The sequence below is a fragment of the Phasianus colchicus genome, chromosome 1, assembly GCF_987193195.1.
Source record: "Phasianus colchicus chromosome 1, bPhaCol1.hap1.1, whole genome shotgun sequence".
NCBI classification, from domain to species: Eukaryota; Metazoa; Chordata; class Aves; order Galliformes; family Phasianidae; genus Phasianus; species Phasianus colchicus.
The window spans coordinates 125,627,612-125,645,528 of NC_143436.1; the positions used below are offsets into that span (position 1 = coordinate 125,627,612).

A 17,917-nucleotide genomic window follows, 5' to 3' on the forward strand; every position below is an offset into this window, starting at 1 on the left:
TCAATGTATTATTATGGCCTATGAAATACTCAGTTTGCATTTTAAAATTTTAGTCATTAACATATTGAAAAAGTTCAAACATGGCCTGCATAAAACCATTTTAGGAACCAGAATGCATATGTAAAAGCTCTGAAACACATTGTTTGGAAAATTGGTTTCATTTAATCCATAATTTCTAAATCATTGCAAGTACACCTAGTGTAACAGAAGTATTCTTGATGATGTTCTGCCAAATATGCCTTCAGAACATATTGTAGTTCCAGCCCTTTGTTTCTGAAAACTCAGCTAGACTGTCCTTACTTTGCAAATAATCCACATCAGTGTATGGTGATTCTGCTGAAGCTTCTAACTGAAGCTTCATCAAGAATACTGGCGTTACAACTGATTAATCCTCATGTTCTACTTGACTTTGGCAGAGTATTGCTTTAACATGTATATTCTTCTGGTATGAATTCTGGTATGAACTTTTCAGCTGAATATCAGATTTACTTCTCTTATGCATATTGCTCTGTTCAAAAGTGCACTAGGGAGGTGTATCTGATGAAGATTTCTTCTTGTTTTAGATAGAAGAGTTAGTTTCTCAAGTTTATTCAAATGCATAGTTTCAGTGGAGCTGTGATTGTGCCAGAAGTCTAAGTTATGTCTCTGAATGCTGATTAGGGAAGATAAAATGAGTACTTACAGACTTGCATAATCAGAGCTCTGGTACAATGTATATATTTGCATTTTTTCCTTTCTTTTCCACTTCTCCTCTTTTTTAGGAGATTAATTTATAGAATCATAGAATCAGTAGGATTGGAAAAGACCTCTAAGATCATCTGGTTCTACCATTAATTTAATTAAGCTTTCAGCATTATGAGGTGGTATGAGATGAGCACTGACTGTGGCTTTGTTGATTCTAAATTGTTAAGATCTGTTAGGCTTTTACACCGAAGGGCTACCTGGGGATCTAACAGAGACCTAAGCTCCTGCTGAACATTTTTAAGACTGCATTAGAAAGATGTCTGTGTGGCTTTATTTCTGTGCAAGAAGTCAACATAAGTGTTCTCTGCAGATCGCATGCTTTTATCCTTATGATGTGCATTGTAAACACCTGCTTCTGTTTATATTAAAAAGTAGTAAGCAAGATGATCAATGCTAGAGATAAAGAGGGCAAGTAATGATTACAATAAGACATTGTTAACATCTTACTGATGCTGTTAATTTTTCAGATAGCATCTCAGTTATTGTCAGCAGCCTGACCAGTGAGAGACCTTCTGCACCTGGATTTTCCTTTGTTGCACTAAATGTTACTCTTATTTCATGTCTTCATTAAGGCTTCTGTTTTTATTTCCTACACTTTTTTTTTCCTAGTGCAACTAAAATATTTTCTTCTACTGTCATTTGTTTTGATATAGTCATATGGTCAGTTTTAAACCTGTTTTACCATCCATCATGAAGGCACTAAAAGCAGGGCATGTTGTTCTCTTTCTCAGAGCTCACAAGCCACTGCCCATCATCATGGTGCCTGGGTGCCTCATGTGTAAAGTGAGCATCAACAGCAAAGTCCCAGACTCTGCTCATGCTCACCTATTGAACCTGCAGCTCTCTGCCCGGAGGTACTACAGTATCTCAGGCTGAGGGTTCTGCAGCCCAGACCTTGCTGCAGTGCCTGAGTTCTTTATTCGCTCTGTCACAAGGTTTGGCTCTCTCCATCAGATCACATTCCGTGTGCATTTTCCCACCATTTAGCAAAGCCCTTCATGACCGAGAATCATGGAGGAACAAATTTTAAAATATCAAACAAGTTCTTTTCTTTCAGTGTATACACTTGAAAACTATTTTATACCTTTCTACACTCGGGAAGGTGTAGGCAAGAGCTGTGTTTTTTTAGGATCCCTCTATCCACAGAAGTTGAGTATTTGCTGTCTGATTTAGAGCACTGACCAGAGTCAGTGTTCTTTGTGGAGAAGGATCCATACCTATCTCATTACAGTCTGAGACTACATCTGTATCGCCCCGTTTTTCAAGGTATAGTATTATTTCTTTAGCAAGCTGAAACACGACTCTTTCTGATGGAAATAGACCTTGAGAATAGGGTTCAATAGAAATGGGGCATTTTTCACTCAACCAGATTTGATTCTAGTCTGGGACTGCACTATTAGATGTGTTTTCCCAAAGGTCAGGAAAGTCCTCTGACAGTATGCTTAGTTGGTGTAAATTGGTATATCACATTTGCCTCTAGAATAATCACAAAGCATCAAAAAATGATTAATATGTGGTACCAAATTATGGAATGTTTTGTAGTATATTGTATTGCTGTTTTTTGTTTGATGCTTAAAAAAAAAAAAAAGATCTATCAGTAGCACATAAAATTACTGGTAAACTGTCATTTTATTGATAAAACTCAGGGCTCTGTAGGGACCCAACTTTCATTAGAGGTAGGTGAGGATTCCAGCAGGTCTGTGTTCCCTGGCAGGTTCCCTGCCAGTTTATGAATATTTTCTAGAAAAATAGTTTCATTCTTATGCCACTAGAGCTGAATTCTTGCTATTATAGTAAAGATTTACATAGTAAAGAAGTAATGTATAATGCAAGATTTAAACTTCAGTTGGCTACATCATTTAAATCCGTATGCGGACATGCTATAATTCCTCTGTGTTTCATTTTAACAATCAGTAATGCAATAGCCCAAAGGACTACTACAGGTATAAATATAATGTTACCTATGTAAATCTTTATCTGAAGGGGATGCACTACAAACAGATTACTGAAGAGTATAATGGGTTGAGGAAGAGCAGAAAAGCATGAGTTTCAAGAAAAGCAAATGTTTCAAGAAATGTTTAGATATTGTACTGACAGACATGGTTTGGTGGGAAATCTTGGTGGTAGGTGGGCAGTAGGACTGGATGATCTTAGAGGTCTTTTCCAGCCGTGGTGATTCTGTGATTCTATGCTTTTGTCTGGTGGTTTTCAGTTCCTTCAAAATGCAAAGCATAAAGGAGTGCTAATTTAAAACAAAGTGAACTAAAGAGAGAAATCTATGAGAGAAGCAGGGAGGTAGTCCAAGCGTTATGAAGCCGAATAATAACCTGCATTGCTAAGGGAATGCGTGTGCACTGCCAAGGATAGGTTACAGGGAGACAGAGAGTGATGGAAAATACCTGGGGGCTCAGCCTTTCTGTTTTCATAGTGCGTGATGTGCCAAAGTCTTTCACTCCAGGTCTTCTGGTTGAAAATGTTTACCTTCCGCCTGTGCTGCAGCTGGCAGCGCTCTGCGAGTTACTGCGTCGGGACAACGCACGTTAATCTAAATAAATATTTCATGGTGGACGTTTATAGGCACAAGAATGCCTAAGTAAAACCAGCACCCTGCTCTTCAGTAGAGCAGCTCCATGTGCATGTCCAGAAGGAAATTCACATTGCGTAGTGCCCAAAGAAATGATTGCAACTGCAAGTGAAGTGCAATGTGGAAAGAAAAAAGCAGTGAATTCTTTCTTGTGCAATATCAAGTTTTAGCAATATTTTCTGCTTGCAGAGACTTTGTTGCTTTCAGCACTGCACAGGCAAGAGAGTATGTAGCTTGACATTTGTTTCGCCCACTGAGTGCAGGAGGCTGGCACTCAGGAAATGAGTCGCTCATAGAGAGTGAGCCAACAGGGAAGTCTTCTGAAGAGGTGAGATGTGGCTCTTTGGAATGCCACTGGTGGTGTTTTTCAAAGCAGAATGGATTATACGCTTTTACAAAGTACATTTTATTGTGATTTAATTACATACAAGGAAAAAAAATTACTGAGAGCTACTAAAGGAAAATGAGCATTCTTGAAGCAGGGAGTTGGACTAGATGATCCCGAGTGGTCCCTTCCAAATTCAACAATTCTGTGATTGTGTGAATATAGCTACTAAGAAGTATTTTTATTGAATTATAGCAATATTGGGATTTTTATCCATTTCTGTTTTCATAACTGAGCTATAGATATAATACTCTTCTGTCACATAATTCCTCTCTTTATACTGTGTGAAAATAACCCTTCATTGTAGAACATGACACATTTTCTTCCCTAAATGGGCAAAAACCACAAATTTCTTATGCAAAGAAGGCCGCCAATGAACGAGGAGGTGGATGGGGAGCAGGTGTTCTTTACTCAATAACCGTGTAAACAACAGAGGATATGTCAAAAATACAGAAAGCTACGTTAAAGTCTTTGTATGAATTATGTATAACAAAAAATATTGTTGCATATAAGTAACATAAAAGTAACATCTCTGCATATAGATAATCAGTATCCTTCATTGTTTAGAAACTTGGTTTATCTGTAAGCTTTATAAACCCATATGGGAAAAATACACATATATGAAATATATATAAATCCATAAGGGAAAGAAACATTGAATAATTATATTTTTGTTACTGATTCACTTCAAGCTTATTGCCAGGACAGGACACTTTCCATCATTTAAAATATAATACTCTAATAGCGTCGGAAAAATAACAATAATAGTAAAAGCTGTTGTAGTTTTTACTACATATTTTTTTTTTTTAAAAAAAAGGAAAGGAAAAAAAAGAAAATTAGGATAGGGCTTCACACTATAGTGGCTAATAAGTAGGATAATGTAAAAATTGTGGTGAGGAGTTTCTGCAAGTTAGATCCAGCTGTGCCACTAACTGTATCACTTTGAAAAAATTCCATGCACTGGTCATGCTCATGCTCATGCTTAGCAATACCTGGACATAGCAAGTAAATATGTTGATTTTCATAACTTTCCAGAAACGAGTAAAGCAATACTGGGATTCAGTCTGCACTCTCTGAGTCATATTTGGTGTTGATAGGTGGTCTTGCACGCAGCAACAGATCAACGTGTTGTTAAAAAAACATAATTCTCTTTCTGTTCTTTATTTTTCCACATTTAAAAATGAGGTTTGTATATCCTCTACATGAAAATGGCTTTTTACCTAGTTTGTATATCATATAGACTGAAATTTGGATCCCAAAGTGGACTGTACAAAATCTGGAGACTGTAACTGCAAGTTAAAAGGCAATGGTCTTAACACTGGATGAATTTCAACCTTAAACCAAAATTTTCAAAAATAATAACCTCAGAAGTCAGACTCCTGAAATCCTCAATTCTTGTCTGAAGACGGTGTGTCCTTGCAAATACTTCTGTGTTCTGTAGGCTTTGGTTCACTGACAAAGTCCTAAATAGATGACCTAATTTTTCAGATAGAAAAGTCTCTCTGGCATTAAGTGAACCTGGAAATGCTCACCACTTTGGAAAAACAGGTCACATAGCAATTTAATATTCACTCAAGAGTTTCATTCTAGGCTTGTTTTTTTTTTAAATATTCATCATGTTAGGCTTAATACATACAGGCCCAGAGAGTGATGTATGCATTGTAGTGTGAAATGCAGTCAACGTATAAATTAGTAAGTACTGGACAAACCAAGTTCATTTCTGAAACAACTGATCTATGGAGCTGCCTGGGCAGATGTTTTTCAGGAAAGTCAGAGTGGGCTAACAAAGAGAGAAAAAATGGCTGCTTCCTTCAATTTGACATTTCCTTGCCTTTTAACAAGAGGATAAGACTTTTGACTTCTCACATCTTGCTAATATTTTTGAGTGGAATCTGTTAAGACAGCCCTATCTCACTGGTCTATTGAAAGAAGACATTAAGTGATGATTACATGCACACAAGCCTGGATAAATCAGCTGGATGAATAACATTTATCGATTTGGGCTTTAAACATTCTCAAACCACGGATGAGGATAGCAGGTCATATATAATAGCACTTTGGACTGACACAGTACTACTTTGCATAAATACTTGCTAATTAATTTTTGAACATACAGTCGGTATTATGCACAGGTAATGGTTTGTTTGTTACCACGAACATCTGAATATTAACTATATTCTCAAATCTCAATGGAGATAATAAGTGCGAAGTGTTAGCAATTGTTTTTTTTTTTTTTTATATATATATATATATTTTTATATATTTAAAACTGCTGCACTTGCACTAATCCTTCAGTACATTGTGAGTATTTCAACAGTGCTCATGTCTGACGTAACCTAAATCAACAATCATTTCAATACTTATTTGTTTTTATGCAATATAGATTATAATTAATCATGTCTTTTGCTGGGGCTGAAAGGAGAACTAAAACTGACCTCGAAACTCTTATCAGGTCTCTTAAGCTTTAGCTTTTCACTGAGACTCTTGTCAGTCTTACTTACAAATTGAACTCTTTGGCGTGGCGTAAACCTAAAATGTAAATGATTGTGGTTCCACTGACTTCAGTGGATGAACATGCTTTGTTCAAGGTAAGTATGTCCCTTCTATCGTTCTGCCATCTTTCTTTGTCTTAAGAATTCATTCCTGCACAGCATAGACTTGCCCAGAGAAGCTGTGGGTGCTCCATTCCTGGCAGCATTCAAGCCCAGGCTGAATGGGGCCTTGAGCAGATGATCTGGTGGGTGGCAGCCCTGCCTATGGCAGAGGAAGTTGGAGCTCAATGATCAGTAAGGTCCCTTCCATCCTAAGCCGTTCTATGATTTTTTGGTTTTCTGTATTTTCTATGTTGTCTATCTCTAGAATTTTATCCTATTTCTTACATTCCTCTGGGCCTGATCACCACTACGCAGAAATCCAAGATTTGAAGAAACAAATGTGTGGTTCCCTCAACCAGTCTTTTACTGATGAATTTCTTCACAGTTGGAGTTCAAAGAATCACTCGCTAAGAACAAGGTTCACAAGAAATCATTGCTAGTTTGGCCCTAGAAATCATTAGCTTGTTTTCCATGTGGATATGAAAGTGTAATTTATTTCTTTCTTTCACATGAATAACTGTTCTGGTATTTCTGTTGTATTTGACTATGCAGCACTAAAACACTCCAGAAGCTGCAATTCTGTAATCATATTATAAAACCAGTATGTTTGAGATGCAGTTTCAACTTTTGTTCTTCTTTTTACATCTTAGTGGAATCTTCATTGGAATATCAGAATATCAATATATAGGTACTTGGAGCATAGAGGCTCTAAGACTCCAAGGAAATGTAAATCATTTATCAAAAGGCTACTATGAAGAAGTAATCTGAATTTATAAGATGAAAAATAATATAAAAATAATTGTATAATATGTAAAGCCAGAACACAACAGTAGTAGAGAACCCAATGAAAACGAGCAATACTTTTAGTTTTATGTAAGCAGCCTACTGACTGTTCATATTGCCAGGAGGTAATAGAAGAATTTTTGTAATAAACTCAGTATTATGAACTGGGGATGTCAGAAGGTGTGAAAGGACTGGGTATATTAATCAATCAAAGTATGACTTTGAGTTATGAACTTGCCATGTGGATATGAAAAAGGAAATTCTAATCATAGACCTTATCGGGCAATGAATTACCACCTTTATATTGCTGAAATCTCATTTAAAATTCCGTATTAACTTTATTCAGCCTTATTTCAGAGAGATGAATTCTCACTGGAGCAGGTGCAGAAAAAGGGATTTTAACATAACTAGCAAATGAGAATCTACCTCAGGAGTCAGAAACTGAGTATTATAATTAAGCGGCTGCTGGGAGTAAATATGCTTGCTGTCCCTAAATAAATGCCGAATTCAAACATTGAAGTGGATTTGATTGAACAAAAGTTGCAAAAGCAGAAAGAAATTTTAATTTTAAAAGGGTATGAATGGGCTGTGAAAAGGGCAGAATTTGTCTGCTGAGTAATATTCAATAGGAGTTGTGGGAAAACTATGAGGAAATGGCTTGTATTCTCCTATGGCTAATTGCAAAGATGAGAGTTAATCATGGAGATCCACTTCAGTTTTTTGTGGTCTTCTCCCTGCTGTGAAAGACCACTTAAGCCATTGGTTTACACAAACAGAAAAACATGCTGAGACAGATTATTCAGTGTCCTTCACTTTACCATAAAAGTGAAGCACAGGTACTGTGTGCACATTTTTGATTTTATGCCATATTGCAAAACCAGTAAAGCAAAGGTACGTATCCATTAACCTTTAGCTTTAGTGGTGTCTGTGTATTGTTATGCATTAAAGCGTATGTGAGACCTTTTATATTGCTTTAGAACTAAAACAAATAAAAATAAAAAGTACAAGTTAAAGCAGGCCTGTGTCTTAATCTCTTGTATTTGTTGAGAACTAACAAGATGTGTTTTTGTTGACTTTCATTATAAAAGATGCTGCTGAAGGAACGATAGCCAACTTTTTCATATAGTTCTTTCAAGAACAGACCTGCTTATGATACCAGCTAAAATCTTTAGTCCTTAATATCTTAGTGAAAACTTGGATGATGTATACAGTCTCAGAACAATAATTTCTCTAACACTAATCCAGCTGAACCAATTGGGACATGCCATACACAAACTTAAAGCACACAGTGTGAGTTCAGACCCGATGCATCGTGTCAGGGTGGGCAGTTATCACCCAGCTAGTAGGTCTGCTGTGTGCAATGCATCCTGGAGGTTAGTCTCCAGGATATTATCTCCAAATACTATACCTGTATCTCCACACTTCCTCTCCAAAAACTACTTCCAGTTTCACAGCCTCCAGTCTTGCATCTATGGATGGGAGCTAATCAGTACTTTTTGAATTTACTCCGTTTGCTATCAGGAGCATCCAGCAATACTCTCAGTTGCTAAGACTTCGTGACTAACTTTCTATTCTGCACATGGGCTATGTGACCATGTGTGCTGTGCCCAGCAGCATGGAGTGGGATGCATTTGGTCTTCCAGTGCACTCTTCAGGGCTGAAGGGCCGAGACAATTGTGAGCCTTTGCAAAATAAACCCCGCATCCTTCCTGACTCAAGTGCTGTGGCCATCTCACTTCATGTATATATAGCTTATGCAACAGTTTGTTCAGCATTCTTTCCCTTCACACATTTCCTATTTTTTCTCTTACAGATGGGCAAAAGAGGAAGAAATCACTAAGAAAGAAACTGGACTCATTAGGGAAGGAGAAGAACAAAGACAAAGGTAAAACTACATGAGTACATATTCACTGATTGAGTCTTAGTTTTACGTATAAGATTTCTTTAGTGTTAGATGTATACTTTCTGAAACAGGGAAATGTTACTAAGCTGATGTGTTGCCTGCATATTCATTTCCAGGTGGAAAAATGTCATATCCTTTAATATTTGACATTCGAGTAAGCCCACCTTCTGAACTGAAAGCTTATTTCCCAGGAGAATATGAAGAGTTAAAGGACTGTGTCTTTTCTTCCCCATTTTCAGGAGCCAGTGCAGAGTGAAATCAGGATAGCATGATCCTGTTGTTTACCTCCATATACACTCTCTCTTTCAATTCACGAAGCGTGTGAACCCAACCCTGCCCAAAGCTAGTCAGTTGGTTTGTTTTTCTTTTTTTTAACCTTAGGAAAACAGACATTGTTTAAAATGTATAAATGCTTCAGTGCTACTGATCAGTTGGGTCTTAATAGACTCTGTGTGACATGGATTATAGATATGGTTGGACTTTCTTGTTTGGACATTAAGCAGCTTTATGGGCTGGGTCCTAATCCACTGGACTTGACCTGTAGTTTGCAGGCATTTTAACCAAGTCCAGATGTTGATAGCTGAAATGGGTTTTTCTGAAAGTGAAATTTTTCTGCATGTTGTGCATCTAATTTTGTGTTCAGTCCTAGAGAAGTAGTTTGGAAAAGTAGTACTAAAATTCAGTATTAATACCTCCATTTCAAAAACATATGAATTTGTAGTAAGAGAAGTGATATGGTTACTGTGATGTTATTGCTTTTAACCTAATTCAATAGAACTTTGAGATTGCAGTGAGAAAAAATGAAAGTCCCATATCAAAGTTACTTTAGGTGCTTGTTGGGAAGATAACGTTTTCCTTTCAATTTTTGTCTGTTGAATGAAATCATATATGCAATTACTCTTTTTATTGGTTTAAAATTGGCAATGGAAAATATTTGCATTGATCTTTCTAAAAGTGAAAGCCCTGATGTGTTTGTTTGGATAAAAGACAATTGTCTCCTGTGTTGCATTGTGAATAAGACATCTTTCATTAACTATGAGAATTACTTGATGTAGAACTGAGCTCACCTTTAGAATGAATTGTTAAGGAAGTGGTCTAATGATCTTAAATCCACTTTTGGGGAGAAATCTGTTTTGTACTGCTCCTGTCCATGCTTTACATTTGTTTGCAGGGTAAGCAATCTATCATTATCTTGCTTAGTTTCCTTGTTTTTTTATGGTTGGTTTTTTTTTTTTTTTCCCCTTGCCCATAGATCTTCACAGTGTTATAAAATACACCTGGCTGTTTAGGGCTCAGTAGTTACCCACAGCAAAGATCATTACACAGAATCACAGAATCACAGAATAGCCAGGGTTGGAAGGGACCTCAAGGATCATGAATGTCAACCTCCCCTGCCACATGCAGGGCCACCATCCTGCACATTCAATACTAGACTCTGTACTTATTCATCCCAGTATATATTTTTATCTACTTCCCATTTCTTAGCATGGCTTAACTTTAGCCAAGCATTTTTAAAAATTACTATGTTGGTTCTAATTGAAATTCCTTTTTTTTCTCCTTTTAACTTCAGATCATTTCAACTCTCCTATCTTCCACTGCCTTATTCTCATGTATAGGTTGAATTCCAAGATGTCTTTTGCTTTCTAAGATGTATGACTTCTCTCCATGTATTAAATATTACAGAAACAGAGCATCTGTTTATATAATTTGTCCAGGCCTTGTGGATTGACAGAGGTGTTGGGTTGGTCAATAAAGAGTACAAAAGCTGGGAAATCTAAAGGAATCAGGTTCCCTAGCAGAGACAGCAGAGTAAAGAGAAAGTCACGCTGTCTTGTGTTGTGATCAGCAAACATTAAGCAAAAAATAGCCCCACTTCTCAGTGTTTCTTTCTAGTATACATTTCTGTGCCCTATTGGGTTATTAAATACCATCTGCCCCACAGTTATTTGCTGAGCACACTCTTAATCTGTGACTACAGAGTGGATAAGCCACCACCTTCGTGGTCCTCACTTGAACCATATAGGCAGCTAGCCAGGCAGGCTTGGTGAAAGACAACAGGAACAGTAGCACCTGCATCTCCTGCCCTGCTACATGTGTTGGGATGCGTGTGTGCCGAGAGCGAGGCTTCACACAGTGCTTTTGGCAGGGTTGGAGGACTTAGCATAATGGGCAGGGACATAGAGCTCATAAATTCAAAGGCACAGAATTGCAGAGTTTTTAAGTAATGAGCTTGCTTTTGCAAGAAAAAATGCAAGGCCTCTTGTCTTTGTGCTGCTTGTCTTCATGTCTTGGCAGAGCTGTACCTGCTGCCCTGAACAGTGGGTCCCTGTGTTGCCAAAGTTCAAGTTAGAAGTAACCTCTGTCCTTTTGTGTCCCAGCAAGCTGAAAGTATTATCCTGATCTGTACCATGGTGTTTTTTTAAAAAGCATTTCTACCGTTTATTTTATAAAGGGAATATCTTCCATTACTGGGCAACCGCTCCAAAACAAACAGTCTGCGCTGTGGATGTGGGTGTGTGCACACAAAAAGCAGCAGCATGCACTGTTCACCCTTGAGCATCCCTGATCCTCGTGCCTGTAAGGAGTGCCTGCCTCTCTTCCCTTTTTTTTTTTTTCCTTGATGACTGATCACACTGTACCATCCTCAGAGACGAGCTGTGAGAAAAGGAAGAAGGATGTCAAAGTGGGAACGGGGAAGCTGATTTGCAGGACACTTCTAATAGATAAGTTGCAGCTGCCTTTATGCTAAGAGCATTTCCCTCCCCTCACTTGAGTATCACATTCATAAGCACAGTTACTGCTGAAGAGTGCATGAGTAATTCAGAATATTTGAGTTTCCTGTATTCCAGCCTGAGAGAACCCACATATCAGGACAGACAGAAGCCTAGGGGCCATTTAGTTAGGATTCACCTGGAGTATGTGTCACCTGAAAAGTATTTTTTGAATTAATAGCTGTCTGGATGTTAACCCTGACAAACACACAGCACTGTGGTCTGTCACCCAATGTGCAATCCTGAGTGTAATTTGCATCCAAAAATGAATAAGATGAAGGTGGTGCAAAGTAAGCCACAGTCCTGATTACTGGGATGCACAACAGAGGCCTTGCTGTAGGGAGCTTGAGGAGTGAGCCCTACAAGCAGTTTATTTTGCTTGCAGTTAGCTTTTTGTCTTCAGGTGTGGGCAGTTCCTGAAAAAGAGCAAAGTGGATTTTATGCTTAGTTTTGCCTGATACTTTAGCACTGACATACACTGAGGTGCCCTGGAGCGTGAACTTGTGGAATTACTCTGCCTGTGGACTACAGCGTCTCAGGTTGGTCCTGGAGACTGTTTTCTCCCTCACCCCACTCCACAAGATAATTATGCTTAAGGATGTTGCACTCATTTCTTATGACTGTTCTGAGATTTAATTACTCGTATGGTAGGACTTATTCCAATCTGTGGAGATTTACTCTCCTCTCCCAAAATCAATTTTATTTAGATAGACGGGTTGATCAACCTGACTCTTAAATGAGAGTCTCAGCAAGCTGAAGGGCAACAAAGACACTAAAGTAGAATTGAATGCACTTTAAACAAGATCGATATCTTTATTTTGTCCTTTTTGACAAGTACATCTGTCAAAATCTAATTAGAAGGAAAAAAATCTGGAATAAGTGTTTTCATTTGTTTTTACATCTCTGAGTGACTCACCAGAACAGGATATAGCAAAACTTGCCGGATGTAAATGAATGAAACAGGAGTGCAGCACTCCACCCAGATATCTAAGCAGTGTTTTCAGTTACCATTCAATATCGTTGCTTTTTTCTACCATGCCTCCTTGTTGTTCATAGACATCGTGATTTTGAACTGTGTTGTCTACATGTGTCTCCAAATACTTGCTTTAGCTGCTGACAAACAGTACTGTGCCTGGAGGAGCATTAAAATGTCAGCACTGCTCAGAATAAGAAATTCTTAGGATTCTCTGCATGCTGGTGATCGGGTACTGTTCCCTTGCAAATTCACTGCTAATTTTGACAACAGCAGAAGTGGAGCCTTTCATCTGTCTGCTGCTAGCAATGGAGGGGTCAGCATAAGCATGCCTACTTGGAAAGTACCCACCAACGTTCCTGGGGGAGATGCCTCTCAGAAAGGATTTCTCCTAAAATATATTATCTGTGAACCAGCTCCATTTGTCCTTGATCTAGTAAACTCTACAGGTGAACTGAGAGATTTGCTTAGAAGTAATAATCATTTGTTATATGATTTGTTGAGCAACCTTTTCCTGATGTTTCTGCGTGGAATGTAAATATACTTGACAAATTCCTCTGCAAGACCTTTGCAGAATTGCTGTGTATGCTGTAGTTTCTGAGAATTGTAACTATGGGGTACGCAGCTTAAAGAGTAGATAGACCCTAGATAGACCCCCCCCACCCCTGTTGGGCTAAGTCAAAGGATTTCATTATCACAAAAACTGCATTTAAGCTACACTTAAGAAAAATAAACATAAAACCTCACAACAAAAGGTTAAGAAGACTATCCAAAATTGCTGTATTGTGTATTTTTTGCATTATTAGCTTTGTGAACCTTATTAGAGTCTAAAGTAAATACCTCAGAGGATCTTAATAGATGGTTGTAGTTTGTGGGATGGGAACTACAATTTTCACTCATGGAATCTTCAGATAAGACTTTGAATCTATATTTGGATTAGGTGGCATGAGGCCAGGTAGGCTAACTCTGTGGGTTAGCATCCTGGTTATCATCATTTGGTTAACAGAGAACAGGATTTCTGATTCCTGGTCACAGAAACTCTTACTTGATCTCGCTGAAAATAATTCTGTGAAATATTGTTTTTTTAAAATCACAAATGCTGATTTACCGTAACAGGAGAATTTTTTAGAAACATACCAGTTTCAATCACAATTCACAGTTTTGTCAGCTGTAAGATGGACTTTCTTATAATAGAAATGATGCACTTCTGCAAAATCTCAAATTGTCTCTGGTGCCAGTAAACACTCAAAGAAAAATGGATCAGAAATCAAGTACATTTATGCTTCTGTTTAGGCTAAACACGAGTCTACATTTCCAACATAATGGCCCACTCTGTCAGCTTGTTTCCAGTTTTTACACAGTGCTGTCTCCAAAATTTATTTTTAAACAGTACATTCCTCTAATTGAAAGAGTGATCAGTTTCATTAGGCTTACAGAGATAGTCAGTAACTTAGTAGCTTTGTGACTGTGGTACTTATGTAACTGTACAACATACTGAAGTTTGAGCTATAAGGAACATTTTCTTCATACAAATAAAACACCTCCAACAGTAGAGCCTAGAGCAGCAGTTGGTGCTTTTATCTGGATTGTTAGAACAGAACCTCAAACTTACATGTCTTCCGTCTGAGTAGGGGCTGCATGTCTCTGTGTGACTAAAATTCTTCTTTTTCCTAATGAATCTGAAACTTCAAAAGGGCAATCATTCATTCACCTTAGTGGACATGTCCTTACCTGTCTACCAAGGGGATTATTGGAATTGACTGCTAGTGAGGGTAATGGGGAGAGAGGATTGTAAAACATGTTCTCCTCCACCGCCCAACACCCCCCTGCGCACAACACTGTGCTGGGAACTTGAGGCTGTAAGCCAGTCTGTGGTGGGTGCAACCAATCCTCTTGATTTCAACAAATGAACAAAAAGTTACGGATTTTGCCAATTTTGTAACGTAATTACCACTGCCAGCCAGTATCACTTCCATCTGTATTTAGTCTGAAAATCAGCCAGTTGGTTTTCATCCAGTTCTCCATCTCTGCCAGATATTGAGAAACTGGGGAAGTGGTTCATGTCCTCTAAGAAGGAGGCATACAGCAAAGCAGCGTAGAGCAGAGGCTCTGTGTCCTTTCATTGCTCTGCAGTGAAATGAGCAATGAAACAAGTTAATTAAGCAAGTGAAGCAAGAGCAATTGAGAAACTGGCATCCCACACCTGAGGGTTTGTGAAGAGGAGCAATACTTACCTCAAAATACTGGCTTTTATATAACAAAGTTAGGGAATGGAGCCATTTTCATGAAATTCACTTAATGAAAAAGTGCAGAAAACTCATTCCCTGATGATCCCCACCCATTTCATCCTCGTGTTGTATGATCAAAGGCATCATCATGCTGTTGGGTATCAACAGGCTATGTACATCCTATCCCCATTTGAAACACAATTGACAAAAGCATTTATATATTTATTGTTCAGGTTTTCATTCAGCTCAGTGGCTTTAGGCAGGAAATGTTGTGGAAGGACAGAGAAATAGGAGTGCTGGAGGTATAACAAAGTTAGACAGTCCAAAGGGCAGTCATGTTGCAGATGTGTGTTGCAAATGAATTTTCAAAGTAAGATTATGGTCTTAAATGTTCATTGGGAAGATAATCCACAATACTAAAACATTTCAGTACAATTAATCTCATCATTTTATGATCATACTTGCCAGAGTGTAGGAGGAACAAGCTTAACTCTGGGCTCCAGGAACTGGAAATCTCTCATTGCTTGACACCCATCTTATGATGTACTTTCTTGTCCTAAATTAAATGCAGATGGTTTTAGATATCATTCTACTCACTGGTCACTTCCAGACCTTGTTTGATATGTGAGGATCTGCTTCCTGATTTTGTTTTGTCTGGCCACCAAAGTTAGTTCACGTCTTAATGTTTCGTATTTTCTAAAGAGCAATAGGCTTTCCCAGCAAATGAGAACAGGCCCATGTATCTTTGTTAGAATAGGGTAGAAGCACCCTCACTCAGGATTCATATATTATACTCCTCTTTCCAATCCCTTTTCTTCTTAATAATAATGTAAACATTAACAAAGCTTGAAAGTGTCATCAAAGATATAGTCAGACTCAATCCCAGGAAGAATTTTGGTCTTTAATTGTTTAGATGACTGAGAGGCTGGATGTGTAAAGATTTAACATTTGCTCTCTTTTTTTTTTTTTTTTTTTCTAATTGCTTTTAATTTCTAGTGCCTTCTGTATCCCTGATGCTGGCAGGTCTGAAACTGAAATCTGGTAGAAGCTCACCAGAATCAGTGGGCTCAGTAGCTATTTTATTCATTCCATTTGAACACAAAACAGTTCTAATTTGCGGTCTGACCCAATACTTTTGATTCAGCTAATCTTTGATAGGTACAAATTTGAAAATTAATGATGAGAATTTCAGTATTAGTTACTGGCTGACTCACTGTGAAACATTTTTCTGATCCATAAAACATTCTGGGCATTTTGATGTTAAGACCTGAATATATGCAAGGTTTGTACATTACAGTTATATTGATGTATATCATAGAATTGTAGACTCATAGAATGGTCAGGGTTGAAAAGACCACAACAATCATCAAGTTTCAAGTCCTCTGCTATGTGCAGGGTTGCCAGCCACCAGACCAGGCTGCCCAGAGCCACATCCAGCCTGGCCTTGAATGCCTTCAGGGATGGAGCATCCACAACCTCCTTGGGCAACCTGTTCCAGTGCGTCAACACACTGAGTGAAAAACTTCCTCATAATATCTACCTAGATCTTCTCTCTCTCACTTTAAAACCATTCCTTCTTATTCTCTCTCTACCCACCCTTGTAAACAGCCGTTCCTCCTCCTGTTTATACGCTACCTTCAGATACTGGAAGGCCACAATGAGGTCCCCCCAGAGCCTTCTCTTCTCCAAGCTAAACAGGCCCAATTTCCTAAACCTTTCCTCATAGGAGAGGTGTCCAGCCCACCGATCATCTTAGTGGCCCTCCTCTGGACCCAGTTCTATTGATGTGGGGTGTGTTTATAGTACTGTTAAAACTATACCCTTCAAGGCTTAGTCTGAATAGTGGATGTATGTACAAATGCCCTGTGCAGGTAGGTGCACACCCTCCTGACCTGTGGTGGTCACCATATGCATGCCTATAGCTATTCATTCTGGTGCATTGCAGCACTTGTGAGAGAAAAACCTGGTGAAAGGATCTGAAATGGGAGAATTGTGGCGTAGGAGTCAGGCTCCCCAGTCTTGGGATAGTTTTCCAGAGCCTCTGATGGCCATCTGCACTATTTTGATGTAGCCAAGGTGCTTGGCTTCCAGTTGCTTTCAGTGGCAGTTAAAATCTTAATTAGATCTGTTCCCAGTTGATTTTCTGAGGTTCTGTGTGGTATATCATGCAAGACCCAACTGGAAACAGGAGTAAGATACCAGAAACTACAGTTACCTGGCACTCTTCCACTATTATTTTATTGTTTGAATGTTGTTATTGTGCAGTCCTGCACCTCATCAGAATTATTATATATTTAAAGAGACTTCAGATTGTTTTGCTTTTTAACGGCTTTATACTGAATTCCTTGTGTACTGAATAAATATCAGATGTTCACTGAATACTTTTTTGTTGCAGAATTTGTTCCCCAGGCTTTTGGAATGCCCTTGTCACAAGTGATTGCTAACGACCGGGCCTACAAGCTCAAGCAAGACTCTCAAAGAGAAGAGCAAAGAGATGTTTCAGATTTTGTGGCCTTTCTCTTACCATTTGGAGCAAAAAGGCAGAACAAAGAACTTTCCAGCAGTAACTCATCTCTCAGCTCCACCTCAGAAACACCAAACGAATCTACTTCTCCTAACACACCAGAGCCGGCACCGCGAGCAAGGAGGCGTGTAAGTACCCCCATAACTACAACCATACATGCTCTGTGGAGAGTGTGGCAGAAAAAACACTGTGTTTGTGGATTGTGGAGTATTTCTTCTGTCGTGTTTAAACAGCAGTATTTTATTGATTGGAAGCCAGCCTTGTGAAGACAAGAAACCCCTCACTGCAGAGGAAATTTTTCTCCAGTACTGATGGGAAAAGATCATATGGACCACGCAAATCTTTTACAGATCCCCAAAGTGTCAAAGAGAGAATTCAGAAAACCTCAACTCATTCTCTTTAACTACCTGCTTATGTTTAATTGTTTT

General features: G+C 38.5%; 1 protein-coding gene across 9 annotated transcripts in view; it reads left to right on the top strand.

Annotated features, from left to right (window-relative positions):
* The window catches only part of ARHGAP6 (Rho GTPase activating protein 6), a 303,096-nt gene that overhangs the window by 253,666 nt on the left and 31,513 nt on the right, over positions 1-17,917 (top strand). For all 9 annotated transcript variants that reach the window (XM_090125755.1, XM_031596111.2, XM_090125778.1 and 6 more), the window contains 2 exons: positions 8,904-8,975; positions 17,361-17,617. In XM_090125755.1, the coding sequence (XP_089981881.1) occupies positions 8,904-8,975; positions 17,361-17,617 (329 nt within the window). The remainder of the gene's footprint in view (positions 1-8,903; positions 8,976-17,360; positions 17,618-17,917) is intronic.